The sequence below is a fragment of the Toxorhynchites rutilus genome, chromosome 2 (assembly GCF_029784135.1).
Source record: "Toxorhynchites rutilus septentrionalis strain SRP chromosome 2, ASM2978413v1, whole genome shotgun sequence".
Taxonomy (NCBI): Eukaryota; Metazoa; Arthropoda; class Insecta; order Diptera; family Culicidae; genus Toxorhynchites; species Toxorhynchites rutilus.
In genome coordinates this window covers 127,428,755-127,453,386 of record NC_073745.1, presented here as the reverse complement: position 1 = coordinate 127,453,386, position 24,632 = coordinate 127,428,755, and the positions used below count along the sequence as shown (strand labels likewise).

General features: G+C 37.8%; 1 protein-coding gene across 3 annotated transcripts; it reads right to left on the bottom strand.

Moving 5' to 3' along the window:
- Positions 1-625: 625 nt before the first annotated feature.
- LOC129765449 (uncharacterized) lies at positions 626-11,843 on the bottom strand. 3 transcript variants are annotated; one of them, XM_055765784.1, is made up of 7 exons: positions 11,655-11,843; positions 11,354-11,588; positions 3,538-3,696; positions 3,248-3,481; positions 2,463-3,189; positions 1,166-2,407; positions 626-1,104 (listed from the first exon to the last, which is right to left on the bottom strand). In XM_055765784.1, exons 1-7 carry the CDS (start codon positions 11,785-11,787, stop codon positions 862-864), a joined length of 2,973 nt encoding a protein of 990 aa, XP_055621759.1. In that variant the 5' UTR covers positions 11,788-11,843; the 3' UTR covers positions 626-861. The 3 variants fall into 3 exon arrangements, with proteins under 3 accessions (XP_055621759.1, XP_055621761.1, XP_055621760.1); XM_055765786.1 differs by lacking the exons at positions 11,354-11,588; positions 11,655-11,843 and adding exons at positions 10,658-10,728; positions 10,794-10,868; XM_055765785.1 differs by having other exon boundaries at positions 11,586-11,769.
- Positions 11,844-24,632: the final 12,789 nt, after the last annotated feature.

The window sequence follows — 24,632 nt, the reverse complement described above, 5'->3', positions numbered from 1 at the left end:
TTTTCTAACCGGGAAGTAGTGTGCATCAATTACATGAGCGGTACCAAAGCAGCACCAGATTAATCAACAGCAAACGAGTTTCAATTCTCCTGGCATCCAGAGGAGAACTGTCACCCACCGCTCTCGTGTTATCGATGGAGAATTCAATGTATTGTAAAGAATTATACAAAATAATAAAAAAGCAAATTGATTCCAATGATGTTTGTGGGGAGAGCTCATATTAATTGAGGAGTGTTTTAAGGCTTCTTAGTGACATTCCAATACATAATCCGATTTTCGCTAAATCGTGCATTGTTCCCGGGTTAAAAGTGACGTCGAAGTACAACACTTTGCAAGCCGGATGGGAAGAAGTATTGTCCAACAGTTAGTCAAAAGTATGGGAGTAAATGTGGGCTGTTTCAAGAACATTTCTTCAATACCGATGTAAATTAACTATTTGATCTATATATTGTTCTATTCTTCAACGTTATTTTAATATGCAAATTCAAATGGTATTTTTCCATAATTGTATTAAGTGAACCGTCAACTTGTCTGACAGTTACTATCAGTTCTTTATATGCGACAACGTGCTGATACCGAAACGCATCCAAACGATAACTTACAAGAATTGAATGATTTTCACGGATTTCCGACGTTCAAAATTCGTTCTCTTCTTCAGGTTTCCATCTATAACAAATATTTTAAATTCTGAAAAATCGCAACAGAACATTTCATCCCTAAAGAAGGATAACTTTCCAAACGGTCCGCTGTCAAAGTATTCCAGGACCTGGTGCAGGGCTATAATTAATAGTGCATTGAACTTTTAAGTGAATCGAGCTTTATAAATAAATTTAATAAAAATTTAATAAATCACACTAAGTTCTAATCAGGCGCTCTGAAAAACGTTCGCTTCTTCACTCTTGTTGTTGCGCGCATTTGATCTGCCAACTTCGTGTATCGATCATTGACAACAGAACGCGCCTGTTTGTTATCAAAAAGAAGAGTCGTTTTGCTTCCGTCCAGATAGATTGACCATCCTTTTTCATCCCGGCGGCTCATTTTTGCTGTGGACTTGGTATATGGGCAGTAGAATGTAACCATATTGTAAGTTTCCGGTTCATCAGGCTGTAAGAGAATTGGTTGAAATTACTGCTAATGAAAAAGTCAAAAATTTTGAATAACAAACCTTCTCACTATTAATCTTCATGCAAAGTAGTCCCGTTTTGAAAAGGAATAATCGATAAGTGGCGAAAGAACCTTCTATCTTCACAATTTCAGAATACTGAACCAGACCAATTTCGCCCAGGAAAGCAACATCCATGATGAATTGCCGAATGTAGAAGTTTTCATTCACCCGTTGGCGTAGCAATGATAGCTGGCTATGGATGTAGTTTATCTTGTAATCAAGGACTGTATTTCTGAGAATTACCTCTTCTCTACATCCGTTCACATCTTCCCAGACATCATTGAAGAAGTGGTAGCACTTGTTGATGTATACAATGGGAAGAGATAGGAAGGAGTCAATCGACAGACAAATTGTATCATCTTCTCTCGGTTGGCCAGTGAAGTATTGCTCAAAACTCATGAGTATTAGTTCCGCCGATTTTGATCGTTCCACATAGCGGAGATAAACTTCGAACTCAGACCGCTTTAAGCTGTCATGGAAGATATCACAGAGATGATCGAGTTCCGATCGAAAACTCTCGCTTTCATCGTTCTCGAACAATTGGCAATTTATGTTGTTCTGAAAGCTCATAAGTTCTTTTAAAATATCATAGAATTCCGTGAGTTGTTCACGCATGTCACAGGGAAGCGAGCAAATGTAGAAAGTAACGCCGTCTCGCAGAGCTTTCTCGTAATACTGATGAAAATTAACTATCTGATCTAAGGATGTTAAATTGTAATTGTCGTTATGATCAACTTCTTGAAAAGGCGTTGCATCGAGTGGAATTTCAACCGTGTCGAGGACACATGTGTTGTTGTAACTGAAGCTGCTTGCATTGCTTGATAAGCTACTTCTGTAACTGTTACTTCTCTTCGAATCTGCTTTTCTTAGAGCCATGATTTCTGAGCTCTCTATGAAATATCCCTCTTTTCGTGAACGTTTGCCAATGATAGAATGCAAGAGGTCAGCCAACACTGCCAGATTTGCTGCATCCGGATTTTGAATATTGATTTTCGCCTCAACTCCGTGATGTTTATCGTTTTCTGAGAATATCTTCAATATTTGCTGATTACTGAAATCGTAGGCAATCTCCAGGTGATCAAAATGTCCTCGATATGTTAATGCCTTGGGACGAGTCTGTTCGGTATAGATGACACACCGCTCAAAGACGAACAATTTTCCTTGATATTGTCGTCGTTGCCGAATATCATTGATGAACATAGGGAACACTTTCCTAAATTTTCCCTGGTGGAGGATATTTATCTGAAAAAAGTTCAAGATAGTCAACAGTTTTAATCAGCGCTATCATCGGTCTCACCGGTTTGCTTCTCTCTTGATTGTCGTCACTTCTGGGGTATAGAAACAACGTTTGGTTTTCACTGTTTTGTCCTATCAGCACATTTACTGGCTTGAGCACACCAAATCCCATTTCGACCTCTTCATCTTCAGTCTTTTCGCACTCGGCAATGTCATTCACTGCCATACATTCGTTCATTGTGTTTATGAAGTTTTGCATCGCGTCTCCTGCTCTGCACACCAGCTGTAGCTTAGTTTGGATATCATGGTCATCCGGCTGGTTATCTGAGAGCAATGATTTTGCAATACTATCCAAAATAAGTTTATATCTCGGTAATCGTTGAATCGGCTGGAGAAAGAAGCTTTTGACACCAAGTTTATCTCCGCTGGTATTTTGATGTTTTTCAAAAAACCCAGAAAACTTCACATAAAGTCGTTGTGATTTCGGATGATACAACGAATAGAGAACATAACCGTAAAACGAATCGTTCTCTATGTGCCTGCAAAAAACATCCGCTATTCGTACTGCATCCTTTCCACAAGCAATTAATTTGGGCAATAGAATAGACTGATGAAACTGATGAATATATTCGATGTTTCCGAAAATGTGATATTTCATATTCAATAGCTCCGGAGGAAGGGTCGACTCACTGAAAACATTTGTTATGTATGTCGTGATTCCAAGCTCCAGTGTGTTAATATAGTTCCTCTCGGTGATCAATAGTTCTTCGATGAGATATGACAGTTTTCTGTAACAAGAAAAAATGTATGTTCATGTTCATGTTGATAGAACTGCACGTATCTTACGTTTGTTTCGGCTCATCTTCACAAGGCTTTCTTGTATCAACTCCGTCGTTTGTAAGTGCAGTGTTTTCCAGATCATCGAACCCTTCGTCGTGGTCGCAAACCTTATGATTGTCTTTCGATCCTTTTTGATAGTACCCATAAAGCAGAAAGTGAACATAATCTCCAGGAAATTTCAACGCAACTGTTGTATTGCTGGCCTCGGTATAGATCTCATTAATGTCCTCTTCAAAGTCTCTGTGAATGAATCGCTTGATATTGAGATCATACAACACTGGTATAATTTTACTTACGAATCGTATGAATTCAAATATTCAGCTTTTTCTTTCGTCAATTGCAAGTAGATGAACTCGTTGCAGCAATCGCAGATGTTGTCCGGATCTGGGAGAGATATTTTTTCTAGATAGTCGTCTGTGATTTCTTGCAGTGCGGGACTGTTCATGTTTGACTCGCTGAAATGGGATACATTTTGAGCAGGTTATTATACTTAAGTACAACATAAGGAAAATTGGAGGTAAATAGCTGCTTTGGAGCTAATATCTCACCAATAATAGTACTTTTACAAAGAACTTGTATAAAGGGTGTGTCACATCAAATTGCATCACGGAATAAACGCTGTAGAAATTCGCCCAGTAGACCGATCCTTTTGAAAATTTTAGACAGTAAAATAAAAACTATTAAACAACTTTTGGCATTTTCTTTTTATTCATACTTCGAGCCCAAGCCCGTATGCTCGCACCTTCCTCTTTACCCCGTCCATAAGGTTCTGTACAACGGCAGGTTGTAGTTTGTTTTGAACAGAAATCCACTTTCTCTTGAATTCCGCCTCCGATTTGACAACTTTTGGGTTCTTCCGGAGGGCCTGCTTCATAATTGCCCAATATTTATCTATTGGGCGAAGCTCCGGCGCGTTGGGCGGGTTCATTTCCTTTGGCACGAAGGTGACCCCGTTGGCTTCGTACCACTCCAACACGTCCTTTGAATAGTGGCACGAAGCGAGATCCGGCCAGAAGATGGTCGGGCCCTCGTGCTGCTTCAATAGTGGTAGTAAGCGCTTCTGTAGGCACTCCTTAAGGTAAACCTGCCCGTTGGGCGCTCCGCTTTCCGCAAGAGCAGATCGCTTGCCACACCATGTACTTTTTGGCAAACTTGGATAGTTTCTGCTTGCGAATCTCCTCCGGAACGCTGAATTTGTCCTCTGCGGAGAAGAACAACAGGCCCGGCAGCTGACGAAAGTCCGCTTTGACGTAGGTTTCGTCGTCCATTACCAGGCAATGCGGCTTCGTCAGCATTTCGGTGTACAGCTTCCGGGCTCGCATCTTCCCCACCATGTTTTGCTTTTCGTCGCGGTTAGGAGCCTTCTGAACCTTGTATGTACGCAGGCCCTCCCGTTGCTTGGTCCGCTGGACGAATGAACTTGACAAATTCAGCTTACTGGCGACATGCCGGACCGAACTTCTCGGATCTCGTCTAAACTGCTTAACTACGCGCTTGTGATCTTTTTCACTGACGGAGCATCCATTTTTGCCGTTCTTCACCTTCCGGTCGATGGTTAGGTTCTCGAAGTATCGTTTTAGTACTCTGCTGACCGTGGATTGGACGATTCCCAGCATCTTACCGATGTCCCGATGTGAAAACTCCGGATTCTCGAAATGAGTGCGCAGGATTAATTCACGACGCTCTTTTTCGTTTGACGACATTTTTCCAAATTTACGAAAAATTGACAGTGAAGCATGGCCAACGTGATCTATACACTCTTATCTGATTATAAGCGAAAACTGAAGATTGAATTCCTTAAAATTAAATTTCTATAGCGTTTATTCCGTGATGCAATTTGATGTGACACACCCTTTATTCATTTATTAACAAACAATACGTAGAATAAATACTGTAATGTTACAATGCACAGAGAACGTGAAGCAAAACGACAAACGAAGCAAGGTTTATTTTTATATATTGACCCACCGCGTTTGAAATTCAATAAAAAATACACTAAAACCGAAAGATTCGTATACCGTCGATGGGGGTGAGAATAGGTCAAAAAAGGTAGTTTTTTGAACAACTTGAACAACTACTGTAAATCAGAGTAAAACTCAATTCTGATTACGTAGATATGTTCTCTAATGATGAACTTACGAGTGTCCAGGGAATTGTTGAATAATATTAAAATTTCACTGAACTACGATTAAATGAATGTTGATCCAATTTTACCCCTTATAGGGGGTGACAATGGGTCAAAGTAGTGAATATTACTATCTATTAAGAATTATGTTTAGAAATTTCTCAATAACTTCAAGATAGTTTGACAACAAGTAAGTGTCTTGAATGATTAAATAATCACTCAAAAAAAGTCAATCCACCCCGTCAATCCAAAATAGTGTCAATCCACCCAGAAGTTCGATGGAAATGTTTTTTTTTATTTTTTCTGTTAGTGTAACCATTTCTATTTTATGGTGGTCCAAAAAATCTTTTTTTTTATTTGTCCCAAAACTTTTTTTAGAAACTCCTAATTTTTGAACTGCTCCGGTTTAGATGATCGACATATCAAATTAAAGCCAAACTAGTCAATTTTTGAAAAATGTTATACTTCCAGAAATTTTGGATTTTTATTTTAAAATTATTGATTGTATTGGTTTTTTACAGCTTACATATTTTTTCTCGAAATCGAGAGTTTTCTACATAATATATCTAAAAATCATTTTTTGTTTTTAAGTTATGAATTTTCAAAATTTATCGATGGTCCGAAAAATGATTTTTCCCCTTTTTCCCAAAATTGCCTTTTTTAAAAAATTCTTAATTTTTAAACTACCGGGCCGATTCAGATGATCGATATACCAATTTGAAGCCACATTAAATACCACATATGCATAAGAATTGGATTCCCGTCGCATAGGAATATTGAACGAAAACTAAAAACATGTCAACTTTGATAAATCATAACTCAAAAACGAAAAAAAAACACCTTTCTGATAATGTTATGTAAAAAAACCTCATCTTTCGAGAAAAAAATATAAAAAAATATGGCGCCCTTGGTCCCAAAACCAGGTAAGCTCTGAAAAACAATTACAATCAATAATTACGAAACAAAATCCGATTTTTTTCCAGTATAATATTTTTTCAAACAAGACTCATTGGCTTCAATTTGATGTGTCGATCATCTGATCTCATTTCATTTTTCCCCGTCAAATTTCCTTCATTGCATTTTGAAGTGACTACCCCAAAAACGAATTCGTCTCTCTCTCTCTCTCTCTCTCCCATGTATCATGTATGCATTCATTGATGTTTGAGTTCAACGTGGTTTGACATACGCTACAGGTGAGCTAGATTTTTTTTAATTATTTATTTATTGTCCAGTAGTATAAAGGAACTCAGACTTATAGAAATAAAAAAGACTTATACAATAAAAATTTAATCTAACTAAACTATTCATTTATAAACTACTAGTTAACCCCGCAAACTTCGTCTCGCATTTGTTTTTCGTTTTCATTACCTTCAAACATTCACGTTTTCTTACTAAGCGCAAGTTCCAATCCAAGAACCAATCGCAGAACTGTTCATTGATTGATCTTCTAATCGACCCCGTTGAATTTAACTTTTACTAAAAAATTCCTAGTACCTCTACCAAAACTCATCATTATAATATCAGATTATTTTCAGACACAATTCTCGATCAAAATTTTTCAACTACTTGCAAATAACATGTTTCTCCGTTACATGGAATAGATGTTTGATACAAAAAATATGATAGAATAAAGACAGACCCCTCCCCTCTTCTCCCCTTAGAGGGGGTGAGGAGTGTCCATTCCCCATAGAAAGGTTTCGTGCCCCCTAAAATCTTAACATGCCAAATTTGGCTCCATTTGCTTGATTAGTTTTCGAGTTATGCAGAAATTTGTTTTTTATTTGTATGGTAGCCCCCCCCCATAGGAGGGGGAGGAGTATCTAACCACCATAGAAACATCTATTGAACCCTAAAACCTACGTATGTCTATTTTGGTTTCATTTGCTTGATTAATTCTCGAGTAATGCAGAAATTTTTGTTTCATTTGTATGGCAGCCCTCCTTGGAGAGGTGGGTGGAGTGTCTAACCACCATAGAAACATTTTTGCACCCTAAAACCTCCACATGCTTAATTTGGTTGTATTACCTTGATTAGTTAGTACACCCGTGGCCGAGTGGTTAGCGTTTCACATTATCATGCCGGGTGTTCGGGTTCGATTCCCGTTCTAGTCGGTGGATTTTTCATCAAAGAAATTTCTTCCGACTTGCACTGTGGTTACGCGTATCCTAGAGCTTGCCCCTCGGAATACATTCAAGGCGTGTTATTTGGCTTAAGAAATCTCAACTAAGTATTAATAAATGACGCTAGTTAATGCATATGTTGAGACGGCAAAAGTTCCACAGGGAACGTTAACGCCATTCAATAATAAGCTTGATTAGGTCTTGAGTAATGTAGAAATTTGTGTTTCATTTGTATGGTAGCCGATCTCCTGGACTATTATGCAATGTAATGTTTTATTGCTTCGTCTTCAATTTTGGAAATTGTACAGACTTCGCCATGTCATATTTTGACGTGGTACTACCGGAATATATGAGGGGTAAAATGAAAACATAAACAACGAACATACAGGAAAAAATGCAAGATTTCGAATGCTTATAACTCGAACGTTTTCTACTGGATCGGAAAGATGTTTGCATCAATCGATAGGGAATATTTCTACTCATCTATCGCAATTAATAAAATGTTATTTTTCATGAGATAAATAATTGAATAACTGTAAAATGTTAAGCGTTATCTAAACGCCCTAACTGCCTCGTTTTGATTGGCCCGATTTACGGTTTCTCCAACACAGACTTCAAAACCAAGCAGACTTTGGGAAATCGGAATTGCAAATACATGAAAGTAGGGGGACTTTTTTTCTCTTCGAAATATGTTCCCTAACACAGATCTCAAAACCAAACAGCGTTGGAGAAATCTATATTGCAAATACATGAAAGTAGGGGGCATTTTTGTTCCAACTAAAATGTGTTTCCTTAACACAGATTTGAAATCCAAGGAGCTTGGGAAAATTGGCACTTGGAGTACTTTTGTACTCGCTTGTCTTTGTGCAGACTAGAGTGCGTTTCCCTAACACGGTCTCACAGCGCAAATATATTAAATTCAATTGAATTCGAAAATTGTTTCTTTGAAACCATTTGTAGTCCCACGTCAACCTTGCGGTTATATCATAGATATAACCCATTTTTTTAGGGTGTTTTCTAGTATAGACGCACTGATTTCGGACGTTTTTTTCCAAGCTCTGAACAAATAAAACTAAGATTATTTTTATTACACATTATTTCATTATTTGTTTCTTTATCTTTCAACAATACAACAAGGGGGGGTCTCCGTAGCCACATTGGTTGCGCGTTTGCTTAGTAATCGATCGATCGTGAGTTCAAAACTCAGGGACCTCAATGACCATCTTTGTGTTGTTATAGAATAACTACGTCCACGCTAAGATCATCAGCGATGGAGATCGATCCACGGTCGAAATAAGATCGATTCATCCATACAACTGCTCTGCTCTGCAAGACATATCGGGCTGCTGTTCTATAAATAACTCAACAATGATCATATCAACAGTCTCCGCTGTTCGGTCTAACTGAATAATGGAAGAACAGAAGGAAAACTCTTACGCCTAAACGGCTACTGTGTAAATGTGTACCATGTGCAAATGGTATAGAAGGAAATACTCTTACGCCGAAAAAAGGCAACTGTGTAATGTGCTAATTATAGATACGATAAACATGTGACATGTACACGATTCAAATTTGGCTCTGTTACAGCTAAAATGCTAATGAGCCTAAAATAAATAAAATGGGACAACAATACAACAAGAAACGAACGGGAAAAAATATTCAAATTAAGAATAGTTACAGGTTGGTGAAGTGAGGGCGTTCAAAAATAGTTGTGCCATTGCGTACACGATTCAAGCCCTTCTGGTTATCTTAAATAAACAAATCGAACAGATTCTGAATCAGTAAAGATGCTCTAAACTTCAAGTTCGTTTTTCTCGAAATCATAATAAAGGGTGTGTCACATCAAATTGCATCACGGAAAAAACGCTGTAGAAATTCGCCCAGTAGACCGATCCTTTTGAAAATTTTAGACAGTAAAATAAAAACTATTAAACAACTTTTGGCATTTTCTTTTTATTCATACTTCGAGCCCAAGCCCGTATGCTCGCACCTTCCTCTTTACCCCGTCCATAAGGTTCTGTACAACGTCAGGTTGTAGTTTTTTTTGAACAGAAATCCATTTTCTCTTGAAGTCCGCCTCCGATTTGACAACTTTTGGGTTCTTCCGGAGGGCCTGCTTCATAATCGCCCAATATTTCTCTATTGGGCGAAGCTCCGGCGCGTTGGGCGGGTTCATTTCCTTTGGCACGAAGGTGACCCCGTTGGCTTCGTACCACTCCAACACGTCCTTTGAATAGTGGCACGAAGCGAAATCCGCCCAGAAGATGGTCGGGCCCTCGTGCTGCTTCAATAGTGGTAGTAAGCGCTTCTGTAGGCACTCCTTAAGGTAAACCTGCCCGTTTACCGTGCCGGTCATCACGAAGGGGGCGCTCCGCTTTCCGCAAGAGCAGATCGCTTGCCACTCCATGTACTTTTTGGCAAACTTGGATAGTTTCTGCTTGCGAATCTCCTCCGGAACGCAGGCCCGGCAGCTGACGAAAGTCCGCTTTGACGTATGTTTCGTCGTCCATTACCAGGCAATGCGGCTTCGTCAGCATTTCGGTGTACAGCTTCCGGGCTCGCGTCTTCCCCACCATGTTTTGCCTTTCGTCGCGGTTAGGAGCCTTCTGAACCTTGTATGTACGCAGGCCCTCCCACTGCTTGGTCCGCTGGACGAATGAACTTGACAAATTCAGCTTATTGACGACATCCCGGACCGAACTTCTCGGATCACGTCTAAACTGCTCAACTACGCACTTGTGATCTTTTTCACTGACGGAGCATTCATTTTTGCCGTTCTTCACCTTCCGGTCGATGGTTAGGTTCTCGAAGTATCGTTTTAGTACTCTGCTGACCGTGGATTGGACGATTCCCAGCATCTTACCGATGTCCCGATGTGACAAATCCGGATTCTCGAAATGAGTGCACAGGATTAATTCACGACGCTCTTTTTCGTTCGACGACATTTTTCCAAATTTACGAAAAATTGACAGTGAAGCATGGCCAACGTGATCTATACACTCTTATCTGATTATAAGCGAAAGCTGAAGATATAATTCCTAAAAATTAAATTTCTACAGCGTTTTTTCCGTGATGCAATTTGATGTGACACACCCTTTAATGTCACATAGTCCGGTCTGAATTAAGTTATTTTAGTTTCACAAAATTTATACTATTTTTATATTAACTTACGTTTTGTAAACTTCTTCTCGTTTGGCCCGAAATTCACTTAAATAAATTCTCCAATGAATCTGAGCGATACACTATTTCGGAGAATTGTTACAAATTAGTTACATTCTAATTTTTCCTTAATTATATACAAATTTACCGTATATTGTGACGAAATAGTTTAGTCACACAATGTGGAGACAACTAGGCACTTAACCTATAAGCTAACAAATAATAAATTCATTAAATAAATTCATCTTGAAGCTAGTTCTTCTCCACTCACTGTATCAACGATCGGTAAATTAGGATGGAAATATTACTGTATTATACACTTTTGTATGTATGAAAATTATACTCTGTATAAATTATTGACTTCAAGCCCATGCGTTCACTCCTAACAAACTTTGGAACAAAATCAATCCCCATCTCCTGATTGATCTCTCTTACACCGAGTAATTGTATTTGCTATCAAAGTTTCATTTTAGAGTTGCGCTCGCAATACCGACCAATTGTAACATCAATTCGATGTCTTCTTATAATAAAACAATTAAATTTTGATAGATTATCCTCGCAACCGTAGTAGCACTATTGTAAAATCATATCTTCATTCACACATCAAAACAACATCAAAACAGTCAATTGTAAGCACGTGTTATCGGCGGCATTGTAGAGAGCGCAAAGCTTTTGCATGATCAAACAAAAAAAAATTCAGTTCATTACCATGTATTGTTATCATCCGCTATCTTATCACTACTCAGGTACCACACTGTCTTTGACGAACACTGCACACCTGTGGTGGTGAGCGCTGTTTTTTTTGATACGCCATCCTTTCGGGACACTTTATTCTTTTTGGATTTTAACGAAAACCTATCGCTGATATTTCGTTCGAAATGACCACTGGCGTGTGACTCAAATTTGCTCACTAATTTTCTAACGCTATATTTTCTCTCACCTTCTGGAATAAACACAAATGAACAATTTCAGTACAACCTGTGAATACGCGGTTCAGTTGCATCATCACCAGGAATAACCGCAGCAGGATACTGATGGTTTCGTTGAATATTTAACACCTTATCCTTTCCACTGACTTTCTGTTCACTTTTCTCGGCAACTGATCCCAAGATTTCCGTTAAACTTTTGTATCTGACACTCATTGCCAATGATTCTTCTACATTTCCGAAAAAAAACTATCCGCCAACTTCCGTCTTCAACGTTCCACGGTCATTATTTTTGTGTGCAAAATTTCAAAATGGTATTTTTCGATAACATTGGGTTGGTGGTTCTCTTGTCTGATAACTGCTATCAGTCCTCCTTGTGCGACGACGTGCTGATACTGAATTTTATCATCTGATATCATATGTGATGGTCGTGAAATGTGGCTCGGATCGATGATGCCATTCACGCTAGACAGTTGGTACATGATAGCTCCCTATTGCAAGACTCGTCCTGTAAAAATGAGTACGCATGGCGTGGTTTGCATGAAATAAATACGATATCAGATCGACAATAACTACTCCTCAAATCACCACGTGAATATTTTATTTTAAACATTAGTTTACATATTTTCAATTTTAAAAAAATCCATTTTTTTTAGGAAAATTGGTAGGGACCGCTTATTTGGTGTGAAAATGGTTATCATTCGAATCATCATGAGCTTTACACAGCATACTGTATGTACGGTACGATATTCATGCTGTCAAAACTCAATGCTTCGTTGGTTAATGCTAGTAAAAAGCAGATGTCGCGGTTATTCATTGATGCGCTTGTGCTGTTCGTTATTTCAGGCGGCTCGCACGCCGGGGTAATAAGACGTCGTGCACAAATTACGTAACGCTAAAAATGCGGTTTTTGAACCCCCTTCCCCCCTATGTAACAAAAAGTAACGCAAGACAAACCTCCCTCCCCCTCATGTTACGTAACGCTAATTTTTACACAAAGTCAAAGTCGTTCGTTCAACATAAAAAAATTTAGATATCTGCCCAGGTCGGAATCAAATGTTCTTACGGAAGTTCCTTATATGGTCGGTGTTAATTCAGACCGAACCATGTGACATATATATGATTGCGTGAAAAACGAACTTGCAGTTCAATGCTCTGCAATTTTCAAAGCATTTATTTTTCGTTCAATATTGTTCTCAGAAATGTTAGCTACTCTCTGGCACTACTTTGACGTATAATAATTGTAAAAAACATCAAGAATCATGTCAAAAAAGGCACTTATTTGGCTGCCTATACGTTACATGGTTCACTCTGACTGAACCAAATGAAGCATTTTTGACGTGGGACTACGTCTAACCGGAGTATATGGGGGGTAAAATGAAAACATAAACACTGAACATGAGGGAAAAAAATGCAAGATTTCGAATGCTTATAACTCGAACATTTTCTACTGGATCGATGAGATGTTTGCATCAATTGATAGGGAATTATTCTACACATCTATCACAACTAATAAAATGTTATTTTTCATTAGATAAATAATTGAATAACTGTAAAATGTTAGGCGTTATTTAAACGCCCTAACTGCCTCGTTTTGATTGGCCCGCTTTACGGTTTCCCTAACACAGACTTCAAAACCAAGCAGCGTTGGAGAAATCGACATTGCAAATACATGAAAGTAGGGGGAGCTTTTGTTCCCACCGAAATGTGTTTCCCTAACACAGACTTTAAATCCAAGGAGCGTGGGGAAGTTGGCATTGCAAATACATGCAAGTCGGGGTATTTTTGTTCCAACTGAAATGTGTTTCCTTAACACAGATTTAAAAAATCCATGGAGCATGGGAAAATTGGCATTGCAAATTCATGCAAGTGGGGGGCATTTTTGTTCCGACTAAAATATGTTTTCTCAACACAGGCTTCAGAACCAAGGTGTCTAGGGAAGTAGGGAAGCAAACTGCGAATACTTTTGTACTCGCTTGCTTTTGTGCAGACTAGAGTGCGTTTCCCTAACACGGTCTCGTAACGCAAATATATTGAATTCAATTGAATTCGGAAATTGTTTCATTCAGTCAGAAATTTAATCAATACAAACAATACTAAGCTAAGGTAGTCCCACGTCAACCTTGCGGTTATATCATAGATATAACCCACCCATTTTTTTTTAGATTTGGTTCACAGTCAGATTGGACCAAGTTTAATTTTTAATATACTTAAAATGTGAACATTTCACACTAACGGGTACAAGCACATTTCAATAAGGTACCTATTAGCTTCAAGAAAAACTATGGATGGGTTATACCTATGATATAACCGCAAGGTTGACGCAGGACTGCTGTTGGCTTAGTAACCATTTGAGTTTTTTCTGTTAGCAATAATCGCACCTCGAATGTTCCTCATTGGGTGCGATATCGCCACTGCATCTTTTGTATGTTTTAATTAAATTATTGATTAAACTAGTGAATGAATGGAACAATTCACGTTCAGTGAGCTGGCGACATGAAGAGATATGCAGTTTTGAATAACCGAGCCAAAGCGTTGCATTTGTACCCACTTTTGTAGACCGTGTTAGCGAAACAAATTCCGGAGTGTAAAAATGCATAGAGATATAAAAGTATTGCCGAGATCTGCAATGCCGATTTTCCCAACTTATTGGTTTCAAGATCTGTGTTGGGAAAACACATTCCGGTTTGAAAAAATGAAAGCGAGTACAAAAGTACTCGCAGCTTGCATCTTCTTTGCAATGCCAATTTCCCCACGCTCCATCGTTTTGAAAAATACTATGAGGGGTTTACGTTGCATACTATGAGGGGTTTACGTTGATCTATCATAACAATTTCGATCAATTGTACCTGCTGTATGCGTGATTTTCGAAATCTGATAAATGTAGTATGTAGTTTACAAAATGCTTAACCGAATGTAATCAATAACTCGAAATTTTGCGATTTGGTCCCCTCTGACTTAACACCGACCATATGCAAGTAGTGACATCGGAAGAACTTTCGACAAGTTCATAGAATTTAGAACAAATATTGACGGAAAATTAATTTTGTGCTTTCAACTTATCTGGCGTTAAGCTGAGAGGAACATGGACTGATATAAATTGATGTTGATTTACACTACTCCTTGGTCCAAAGCAGCAGTTTCTGACGTTACATTTCGCTACTTGCAAAAGGCCCTGGGATTTCCTTCCGTGACGGACAAGCCACTCGGCTTAATATCGTACTAATTCCGCTTCATCGATTTTTGAGTTTGCGAACTCAATATATTCTGTTTTGAGGGAATATCCGTCGATCACTAGATTATTTCACACATCAGCTAAAGATTCTCCTGCATACTTTGAAACGAGCAGGTCGTTTGAAGAAGATTATTCGAGTTTATTTGAGTTACGCCTACTTGTAGATCACCCGCACTGATAGAATCATACACTCCCCAGTTTCCTATATTTTCGAGCGGTTATAGGTACAAAGTGGACCGAGCGACGGAAAGTGCTACAAAAGTGCTGGAACCGTACCCCGCCTTGCCTCCCCACAGGCAGCACTGTCTACACTTTCTACTATAATCCGCGTTGACGGCATTGAGCTCATATTACGAAATGGGGTAGTAGGCATGACAATATGAGTTTGCAGAAGAAATGAACACGCTTTTAAAATAAAAATTATGAATGAAAATTGTTTGTCCCAAATCAAATTAGTACTATATGTAAATGAAAATCACTTTCGCTTGCAAGTAGTGAAAAAATATAATACAAAAAACGTTTCTAAAGATAATTTTATACTATATTGGCAAGTTTTGGTGAGAATATCTTAAAATTCATAGAAAATAGTTCAAATTAGGGTCAGGACAACGTACTTCTGGTAGGTAAATAACGCCAACAAAAAAATTTCATACAAATTTTAGCAATTTAAAATTGCCTTAGTGCCGACTCATCTGATAGAGAATAGTTGGCCTCATACAAACTAATGTCGTATCCAGATGTCGACACCATTCCACCGTCAACGCGAATTGTATACGATTATTTATACTGAGCGAGAAGGCATCACTGCAGCGATAGCTTTTCTCTTTCTCGTTGAACTGTCAAAACACGAAACATGAAAGTGTTAAAGAAACAGTCGCCAATATCAGTTGGTTTTAGGGATTCTATTATCAAAAGGAATACTTCTCGGAGCAGTAAAACAACATAGAGAAAACTTCCAATCGAAGTATGGACAGGTAACAGAAATACTTTGTTTCATTGCTTTCGATCTACAGAACATTTTACCTCTATCTCATATTTTTGATGATGTTCCGAAGAAAATTTGCACCTGTCGGGGATTTGCTGCTGACAACATGAACGTTGTTAATGTTTACTTTAAATTTTAGTGGCATTGTATTAAGTTTGAATGCATTGTATGAAAAATAAATGTTTGTAAACAACACAATTTTATTTTTTTTTAATTCCTTGAAAACTTTAAACTTTCTTCAAAATAAATACCGCCATAATTAGGTTCGAGCAGTTTTCCAATCGGTCGACGCGGTGCCAGATTGGCACAGGATTGGCACGTAATTGGTTGTCGAATATGAAGGGTAGGTCGACAAAATTATTGAAAAATGGCACGATATCGGCACCGCTGTCGACATCACTTATTGGGACCGATTTGGCACAACAATGTAGAGTGGGTCTAAATAGATCGAATCGATTAAGATCTTAGTAGTCCTCGAATATTCTGGATTAACGAATACCACGCTACACGCGGCCGTACTCCAGCACGGTTAGCTCAGGACGAGGAAGTCTACCAACGCCAGCGAGGTTTACCGAAACTCACGTCGGTGAGAGGTTCGGTGTCTGAGCGGTGAGAATCCCCACGCGGCTCCACCAACTTGGGAACTCCACCGTTGCTGCACGGGAGAGACCACACCGGTATAAAAATTATTGCGAGTGGGTACCCTAAACCCATAACCATATCTAACGGACACCACCACCGAAGTTACACCAACACCAATTAGTAGGGACAAACATTGTATGAGTAGGAAACTACAGAGGAGTGACGTCACAATCAAGGAATTGTTGGAAATTAGAGAAATTAGGAGTCAGGTGTTTAACGGAAAAGAAGAACATAAATTGAGAAAATTTCTGGAAAAGTTTTGGTTAATTTCTTTCATTAAACTTAAAAAATTAGTAAAATTATTTTTTCTTTTGGTAAGAAAGAAAAGTTTGGTTTGAGAATTGGGGGACAGAAATCTTTCGAATTGTTTGGTGAATATTTTTCTGAAGTGTGGGGAAAGCAAATTGAAGGAGGATACTGTGGCGAGGCCTACGGTATGTGCTAGTCCGGCCAATCATTCATCCGAATCCCGACAGAGGACCTTGGTCCTCTGATGCAGAAGTCGGTGATTTTGAAAGCCCACACAGCTCCCCCCTTACAACTTAAAATGTTTCGTTTCCAATTGAGATCCCTCATAATCATGAGGAAGTGTTGAACCTACATCCTCCCGGAGAAAAGGACCCATGCGACGTTCAATGATTGAAAGTACTGCGTCCTGGAGCATTTGTAGTGACGCGTATTGATTTAATTGATTAAAATGATAACATTTCGAATCGAATAGAACTGCTCCGCATCATTTCGAATTTTTTGTATTTTGTTTCTGTTTCAAATCTTATCGCCCTTAGTCCCTATTGAGGAGGACTATTTTGTTCAATATTTCAACATTATATTAGATTGCGTTAAAAGTTATCCATTATTTTCTCGGTAGCTGGCTTTAGTGATCAATATCTCGCGAAATATCGATCATACAATTTTAAGATTAGGCTCGTTGTAAAGGTGACATTTTATACAAAAATAAGTCTATTGCTGTTTTTGTTTGTTCCATTCAGTTTTGAATTACAGGGTGTTATCAATGGATGTCAACAAAGAAAAAAAAGGTACATTTTACACTTTATATTTTATAAAGGCGAAAAACCAAGCCAAGCCGCTGAAATTGTGGAGTGTTTATAGTGCCGATACTGCAACAGTAAAATAAATACGTGCATTTTATTTATTCTTTTAAATATATTTTCTTTAAAAAATTGTTTTTATATATACTAAATTCAGATCTCTACCGTCAACAATAGGCTAGCGATTAACTAGAATCATCCAGAATTGACCAACAGAGGAGGTGTTGTGTTCCATCAGGACAACGCAAGGCCACACAATTCCGAAAGCTTGATTGGGATATTTTAATGCATCCATCATATAGTCCTATCTGGCATCATGCGATTACCACCTTTTTCTAGCATTGCAAAATTTCCAGAGTGATAAGAAATAGGGATCGAGAGAAGGTTGTAAAAATCTATTGCTGGAGTTTTTCGCCAATAAGGATCAAGACTAGGGATTGTTAACCGGTTAACCGGTAATACCGGGTCATTTTTCATTACCGAATTACCGGTAATTTTACAATCAATAACCAGTAATTTTAGTAATTTTCATTTTTACACCAAAAACAATATTTGCCTTTATGTCGCTTTGAAATAGTCCTCAAGAATCAACATAAGATCAAAAAAACACAACTGGCAGTGTTGGGCTGATTCTACGACCTACGAACTGCAGTTCAAAAATCGCTGTTCGACCTGAAAACTAAACACAAGATGAGCTTCAGCAATGAAGAACTGACAGCGATAAAATAATTGGTTGATGCCTTCGAACCAGTTCTGATAGCTGTTGAACTGCTATTGCGGAAGAAATGCACCCTTTATGAAGCTGACGTCAGATTGCAATTTATACTAGAACAGCTTTCAGAGCAACCATAAGAAATTTCCAAGCAGCTGATTGAAGCCCTGATTGGAAGGATTGTGGAAATACAGTTCGTATATGCAGATTTTTTCCCGTATATAAACAATTATTTTGCTCATGGTCGTGGCACAATAAATGATGACTTTGGCGTCTTCTATCAAACGTTACGGACTGCATTGATCAAGTAGACATCCAGACCAGCCCTAGCTCAATGCCTATAAACGTATTGATGAAAACCATCGGACAAGAGTTTTCGTAGAGAGGGCATCAGAGATAAATACATGACAATAGTATTCGATGCTCTTCGTACTGTTCGCCCAATATAATTGGACTCTGAACGGTCTTCTTCCTATTGTGGAAACTTTGTTAATGAGATCCGATCTAGATTAGAAGACGATAAAACTAACAGTCTCTGTGTCCTTAAGTATTACTTTAACCAACAAACTAAGTAGAACAAACTCGTAAAATGTTTTTTGGTAATCGTTTATTTTTACAGGCTCAGTTACATAAGTTTAAAGGAGCAAAACTCCTCACTGTATTGTTACAAGTATATATAAACATTTTTCCTTAATTCTAATGTTGGTGATGTAGAAAACCGATTACTCGCGGTCTACTCGAGTTTAGAAGGGTGACATATTTTCTTCAGGAAAAGGAAGGGATATAAGGATATGTTGGCAATGTTCAGACTCACATTCATCACACTCAATTCTTAAGCCTATCTTATATCTAATATGTATTTACATTCCACCTTATTCTATTGTTAGTATGAAGTAATCAAGGTCTAACCTAGCCAACACATCTCTCACCGGCACATTGGGCTGCCTTCCTCTAGCCCGAAGAGAGTTTTCTAAATTCGATCTGTCAACATGATACTCCTCGCACGACCAAACAACGTGTTCGATGTCGTGGTAACCTTGGCCACAAGCACAGATATTGCTATCGACAAGATTAAAACGAAAGAGTAGCGCGTCTAATGAACAGTGATTGGACATGAGTCGGGGGAAGGTGCGAATAAAGTCCCTACTCAAGTCGGAATTTTGAACCTTTTCTTCAAGAAAATTGTTTATTTTAAAGTATTTTTTTACCGGTAATTTACCTGTTTTACAGGTAATGAAATTTTCATTACCGAATAGTCGGTTATTGAAATTTTGGCACGGTAATGCAATCCCTAACCAAGACTTTTATGATAGAGACATTACGAAGCTACATTTAGAATGGCAACAAATGCATATTCATTCGATGCCATTGCCGGTGCATATTTGCCCTAAATCGGATAATCCGAAGCATATTAAAAATAGTTTTGAATTTCACCCAAAAATAACGGATAATTTTTCCCCAACCGAATATTTTCTTCGAGATGCGCATGAGTGGCGGGATTAAAAATTTAAAAAAATAATATAAAAGGAATTCAAAAAGCACTTAATAAAAATGTGTCAGACTTGAATCATCCAACGGACATTTAATTTGGAGGTCCAAGAAGATTTACAAGTAAAGGAAAACCACAGCATGGTATTTTATGGGATTATTTTATATATCGAGCTAACTATTTGTTTATGTATATATTTAGATTGTAGCATACTCAAAATCAATGGAGATTGGTGCTCAACAGTAACGAATATTCTGAAGTATTGAACCTACTTCCTCCCGGAGAAAAGTAGCCATCCGACGTTCAACGATTGAATGTACTGCGTCCTGGAGAATTTGTAGTGACGCGTATTGGATCAAGATTCAATTGATTAAAACGATAAATCGAAAATATCCTTTTTAAAACGTGTTCTCGTTTGGTCTTCCATCCACAATATTTATGATATTTATGAATTCAGACAACTCGCTCACTCTTTTTAAATCGAGAAAGAAGCGTTCAAAGAACAGTGCCTTCCTTAACGAACTGCAACGAACTGCAACGAATATTGGACCACTGTATTAAACTGCTTCAGCATGATCAAGGAGTTCTAGCATCTTGCGATAACAGTAGATATATTTTTTCAGATTTTGTTTAGCAGCCATGACAAATTCAAGATATGTGTTTTTAGTCTAAGAAAAACTATTTGATCTTAATTTTTTCTCGGAAAATGTGTATTGAAATCTGTATTAGTATTATAAGTCCAATTTTCAAGCATAACTATAGCTTCAGTATCATTGATTGGCATAGAAATTATTGATTAGACGATGTTGATGGTATCCACATAATGCCTGGAAACATATACACTGTACTGCCCATGTTTGCATAGGAGACGCAATCACCAACACCATTAGTGTTGGGAAAACGCATTTTTTTGGCCTAAAAGTATAACCATGTAAATTTCCAATGAAATTAACTGTCCAGTTGAAGGATATTATCGACAAAAAGAGAGCCTAGGAGATTTTGCGGATTAAAATATATTTTTTCCTTTTGAAAAACGCTTGCGTCTATCAATAGTTTCTATGAACATTTGTTCGTATAGCTAGACGTAATCACCAGGTTGCTTTGTTTGTAGTGTTAGCATTTAACTTTTCGATAATAAGGTAAATGATTTTGGTTTGCCCCCTTTTTTGAATGCTCTAAATCAGCGCTCCTGTGTCAAATAAGGTATTCGAATGTTTCAAAACATATAAATAAAATTTCCATTTTCATGATTTACAGTAGTTTTATAGTATATTTTCACGGAATCACATGTTTTAAAGGATTATAAAATACAACTTCTATTTGTGTCAATGCGCCTCTCATTCGAGCTAGCTTTTAATCGATCACCAGATGATTATTTGGCACGTATTCAGACCTTTTCTGGATTATAACACTTACTAATATTGTAAACATCATGCTTGTACACCATTTGTATCAGATTTACACAGTTAAACCATTAAATTAACACATTTTGATGAACTCAATTCTGATCATGAGTTGTCCAATTCAATAATGTTGTTTCGTCCACATGATTTCTATGGCAACCGCTTGGCGCGCTGCAATTTGTTTATTGTGCCCATCGCGGATAGCAGAAATAAAGATTCTCTGTGTTGAGTGTGTTTAGGGTAACACTTTTAAAATGCTCAAGAAAAGACAATATTCTGAAGAAAGCCTAAACTATAAATGGATCAATATGATAACAGTAAACTCAAGCAATGATAAATCATCTACTTGTGAATTCGAATGTTTCCATTCAAAAATTGTGATTTCTAAAACCGGACAAACCATGATCATTTTTTGAGCAAACCATGTTCAGAGGAGGTCAAACCATGATCATAATTCCTCTTTAAGGAAAAACGTTAAAAAACATAAAAACTCGAAATAATTTCCACACCTTATGGTAGTATTAGCAACTAGAGACTTGAGGCTTTTCAACAAACCCAAACTCGTATCGATTATGTGTGATTTTCATGAATCGGACAAACCAAGATCATTTACCCTAGTCAAAACGTCTTCGTCGATTCCAACGAAATTCCAACGGACTAGCCATCACATCAATGTCCTGGAAAAAAGGTAATGAAGATGGTCGAGTTTCGAGCGACATAGCATGCGCTGCCATAACTATTTCGCAAATAGTGACGTCAGTCGTTGTGTTTATCTTTGATTGCCCACCGCAACCACGTGAAAACGCTATTTTCAGGAAGTAATTTATCAATTGAAAACGTTCATTTTTGTAGAGCTCCCGCTGACTATGAGGCTAATGTGATAGCGTGGAGTGAATATTAGTGAAATCACGTCGAAAAAGACGGATAAAAGTGATATTTCCATGCGGCATTTTCACTCTCCCACGTTCATAGAAACAAACGAAGTTTCATTATTTTACCGTTATAAAGTTGATTTTTCGGAGGCTCTCAGTGTCGGTGTGTATGTTGTGAGATAATAATCGCCAATTAATCAAAATTTCAGCGAGAATGTTACTGTTTTCGAGAACTAAGCATACGACTGCTCTCTGGTCCTTTTTACCATATGAATAATCGAAATAAGCCAAGATATAATTGTCATCTGTTAAAAAACAATCAGTTGAATGATTTCATGAGAATTTTGGCTCAAATTATCATGCAACCGTGAGTACTTTCAACATTGTTCTGTTTCTTCCATATACATTCCATATTGAATGCAAATAATTACGACACGATATTTTGTTTGCCAATACAGATACACTTCGCCTACTGCTCCACCTTTATATGTACCTCATTGGGTCTAAACCCAGTTCCTGGCCAATCGAGCGAGTGCTCACATGCCGGTCTACTTGGATGGTTTCAACGATTTTATCGGTTTCCACGATGATTGACCTACCAGTACGGGGTGTATCTTCGACAGCCACTACACCAAAACGAAATCGATCAAACCAACGCTGTGCTGTGCGAATCGTTATAGTATCGGGTCCATAAACTACACGATTTTTTTCGGCCGCCTTCGTTGCAGTTTTACCTCGCAGGTAGTAAAAACGTAAATATGGCGAATTTCTTGCTTGGTGGACTCCATCTTTGACGCGCTATAACTTGAGACTGAAAAGGACAATCACAACACTGTTAAAACGACACTTGTAGCACAGATTGTCGTTTTTAAATAGCCGTATAGTATGACCCGATGCGATAAGTACAACACAAGATGTGTTTAAGTATTGCCATATATTGACAATATACGACATTTCTTTTTCCCCAACCCAATGTATTGAAGAACAAAAGTTCATTTGCTCATATTCACAGGTTGTCTGGATCTGTAATTTTAATTTTGGAAGATATTGGTTTTCAATGCTACTACCAGTGAAAACGTGTTAAACAATCACGATGGAACAGGAATACCGATCAATTTAGAACCACTTTCCCCTATAGGATGGGCATTTCAGGAGATCTCAGAGGAAAGTGAGAAATATTTAAAGCTATAAAAAAATAGTATATACAATGCTATAATACGGTGAAATTTTTATTTAATACAACTTATTGATTGTGTGACGTGACAACGCTTTGTGCATACTGTTTTTTCGCACAGAGCGCACAAAATGCATGCCGATTTTTTTTGTTCTTTTTGTTGTATTGGACTGGCAATAAGCGAATTTAACTGTATAATATTCTCCAACTGAAGATTCTTGTAGGAAGTTCTCTCAATTTTACCTTGAAATCGTTTATTTTCGGAAATCGTATGATTTATACGTTAAAACGAGAAAAACTCTGTTTTTAGTGAGTCGAAACGTCGTCACGTCACGCTGGAATTGATCTTTTCCATTTAATTTTCATTGATCTCGCAAACCGGCGCAATACAATATCGCTATCACTTTTGTAGAGCTTAAGCAAAATCACTTAAGCTTCATCCGGAACAAAATATTATCACATGGAAAATGATTGATTGTTTCCAGGTTAAAGTGCCGTCAAAGTGCTGCTTATTTCAAACTGAATGTAATGAAGGTACTATCCAGTGGTGAGAGCTGCGTTCTTCGGTGGAAACTGAAGATGAAAGTTTGTTCCACAACGGTTGATGTCGTGGCCGTCGCCGTTACCCCCACACTACCGGTTCGGTTCGCATTTTCTGTTGATATTCTACGAAACATGCTGTGTAGTATAATTTGTGGATTATTTCTTTGTACAACGATATTTTTGAGTGACAAAATTCTGCTAAAAACTAATTGGATATTCAATGTGTTCAGTGTTTCAGTTTCACTCTAGACAGCGTTCAATTAACGGTACATGTCAATGTTGGGAGTTAGTTTTTCAATTTACTTAAATTGCTTCACTAATCGTTTACGCCCCTAAATTAAAGCAACTGTTCATCGACCCTTATTAGTGGTACCAAATAATCATTCCTAAATTTCTTTAATGGTTGTTTTCGTCGGGAATATCACTTTAAAAATGCAGTCGCTTCTTAAGCACCACTCTTTTTTCATATTTTTTAATTTTTTTTATTTTTTCAGGGCTTAAACTACTAGTTATTTCACCTAAACACAACCAGCAGTCAACAGTCTTACTGCTGTCAAACACAAGGGTTTTGCTCGATACGAGAGCAAACATTTTGGAGGGTCGATAGTGCGATGCAACGTTGAACACAATCTACAGATCTACAGGGTGATTAGTTAGCCAAACAACTTCTTATAACATAGAAAAGCACAAAATTCCATTCCACATTTATTTTTCGTGAAGTTTCATCTTGTCATTTGAAAGTTACAAGTTAGGTTCTAATCTCTCTCCGTTCTCCTTGATCACACTTATATCTAATTTTAGACTGAATCGCTTGTTTCAAATATGATGTACATTTCTCTATCGAATGAAATTTTCATTTAATTTTTAGTATTGAAGTAAAATTGAAATCGTTATGAAAAACATGCTAATGTGTATTTTGTAAAATGTTAGTTTTTTCAAACGGCTGCCATTTGATCC

Coding starts and splice junctions, on each gene's coding strand:
- LOC129765449 (XM_055765784.1), bottom strand. CDS start 11,787: ATGAGTGTCAGATACAAAAGTTTAACGGAAATCTTGGGATCAGTTGCC. Junction 3,482..3,537: donor TATTTGAATTCATACGATTC/GTAAGTAAAATT, acceptor ATTCATTCACAG/AGACTTTGAAGAGGACATTA. Junction 2,408..2,462: donor ATCAAGAGAGAAGCAAACCG/GTGAGACCGATG, acceptor AACTTTTTTCAG/ATAAATATCCTCCACCAGGG.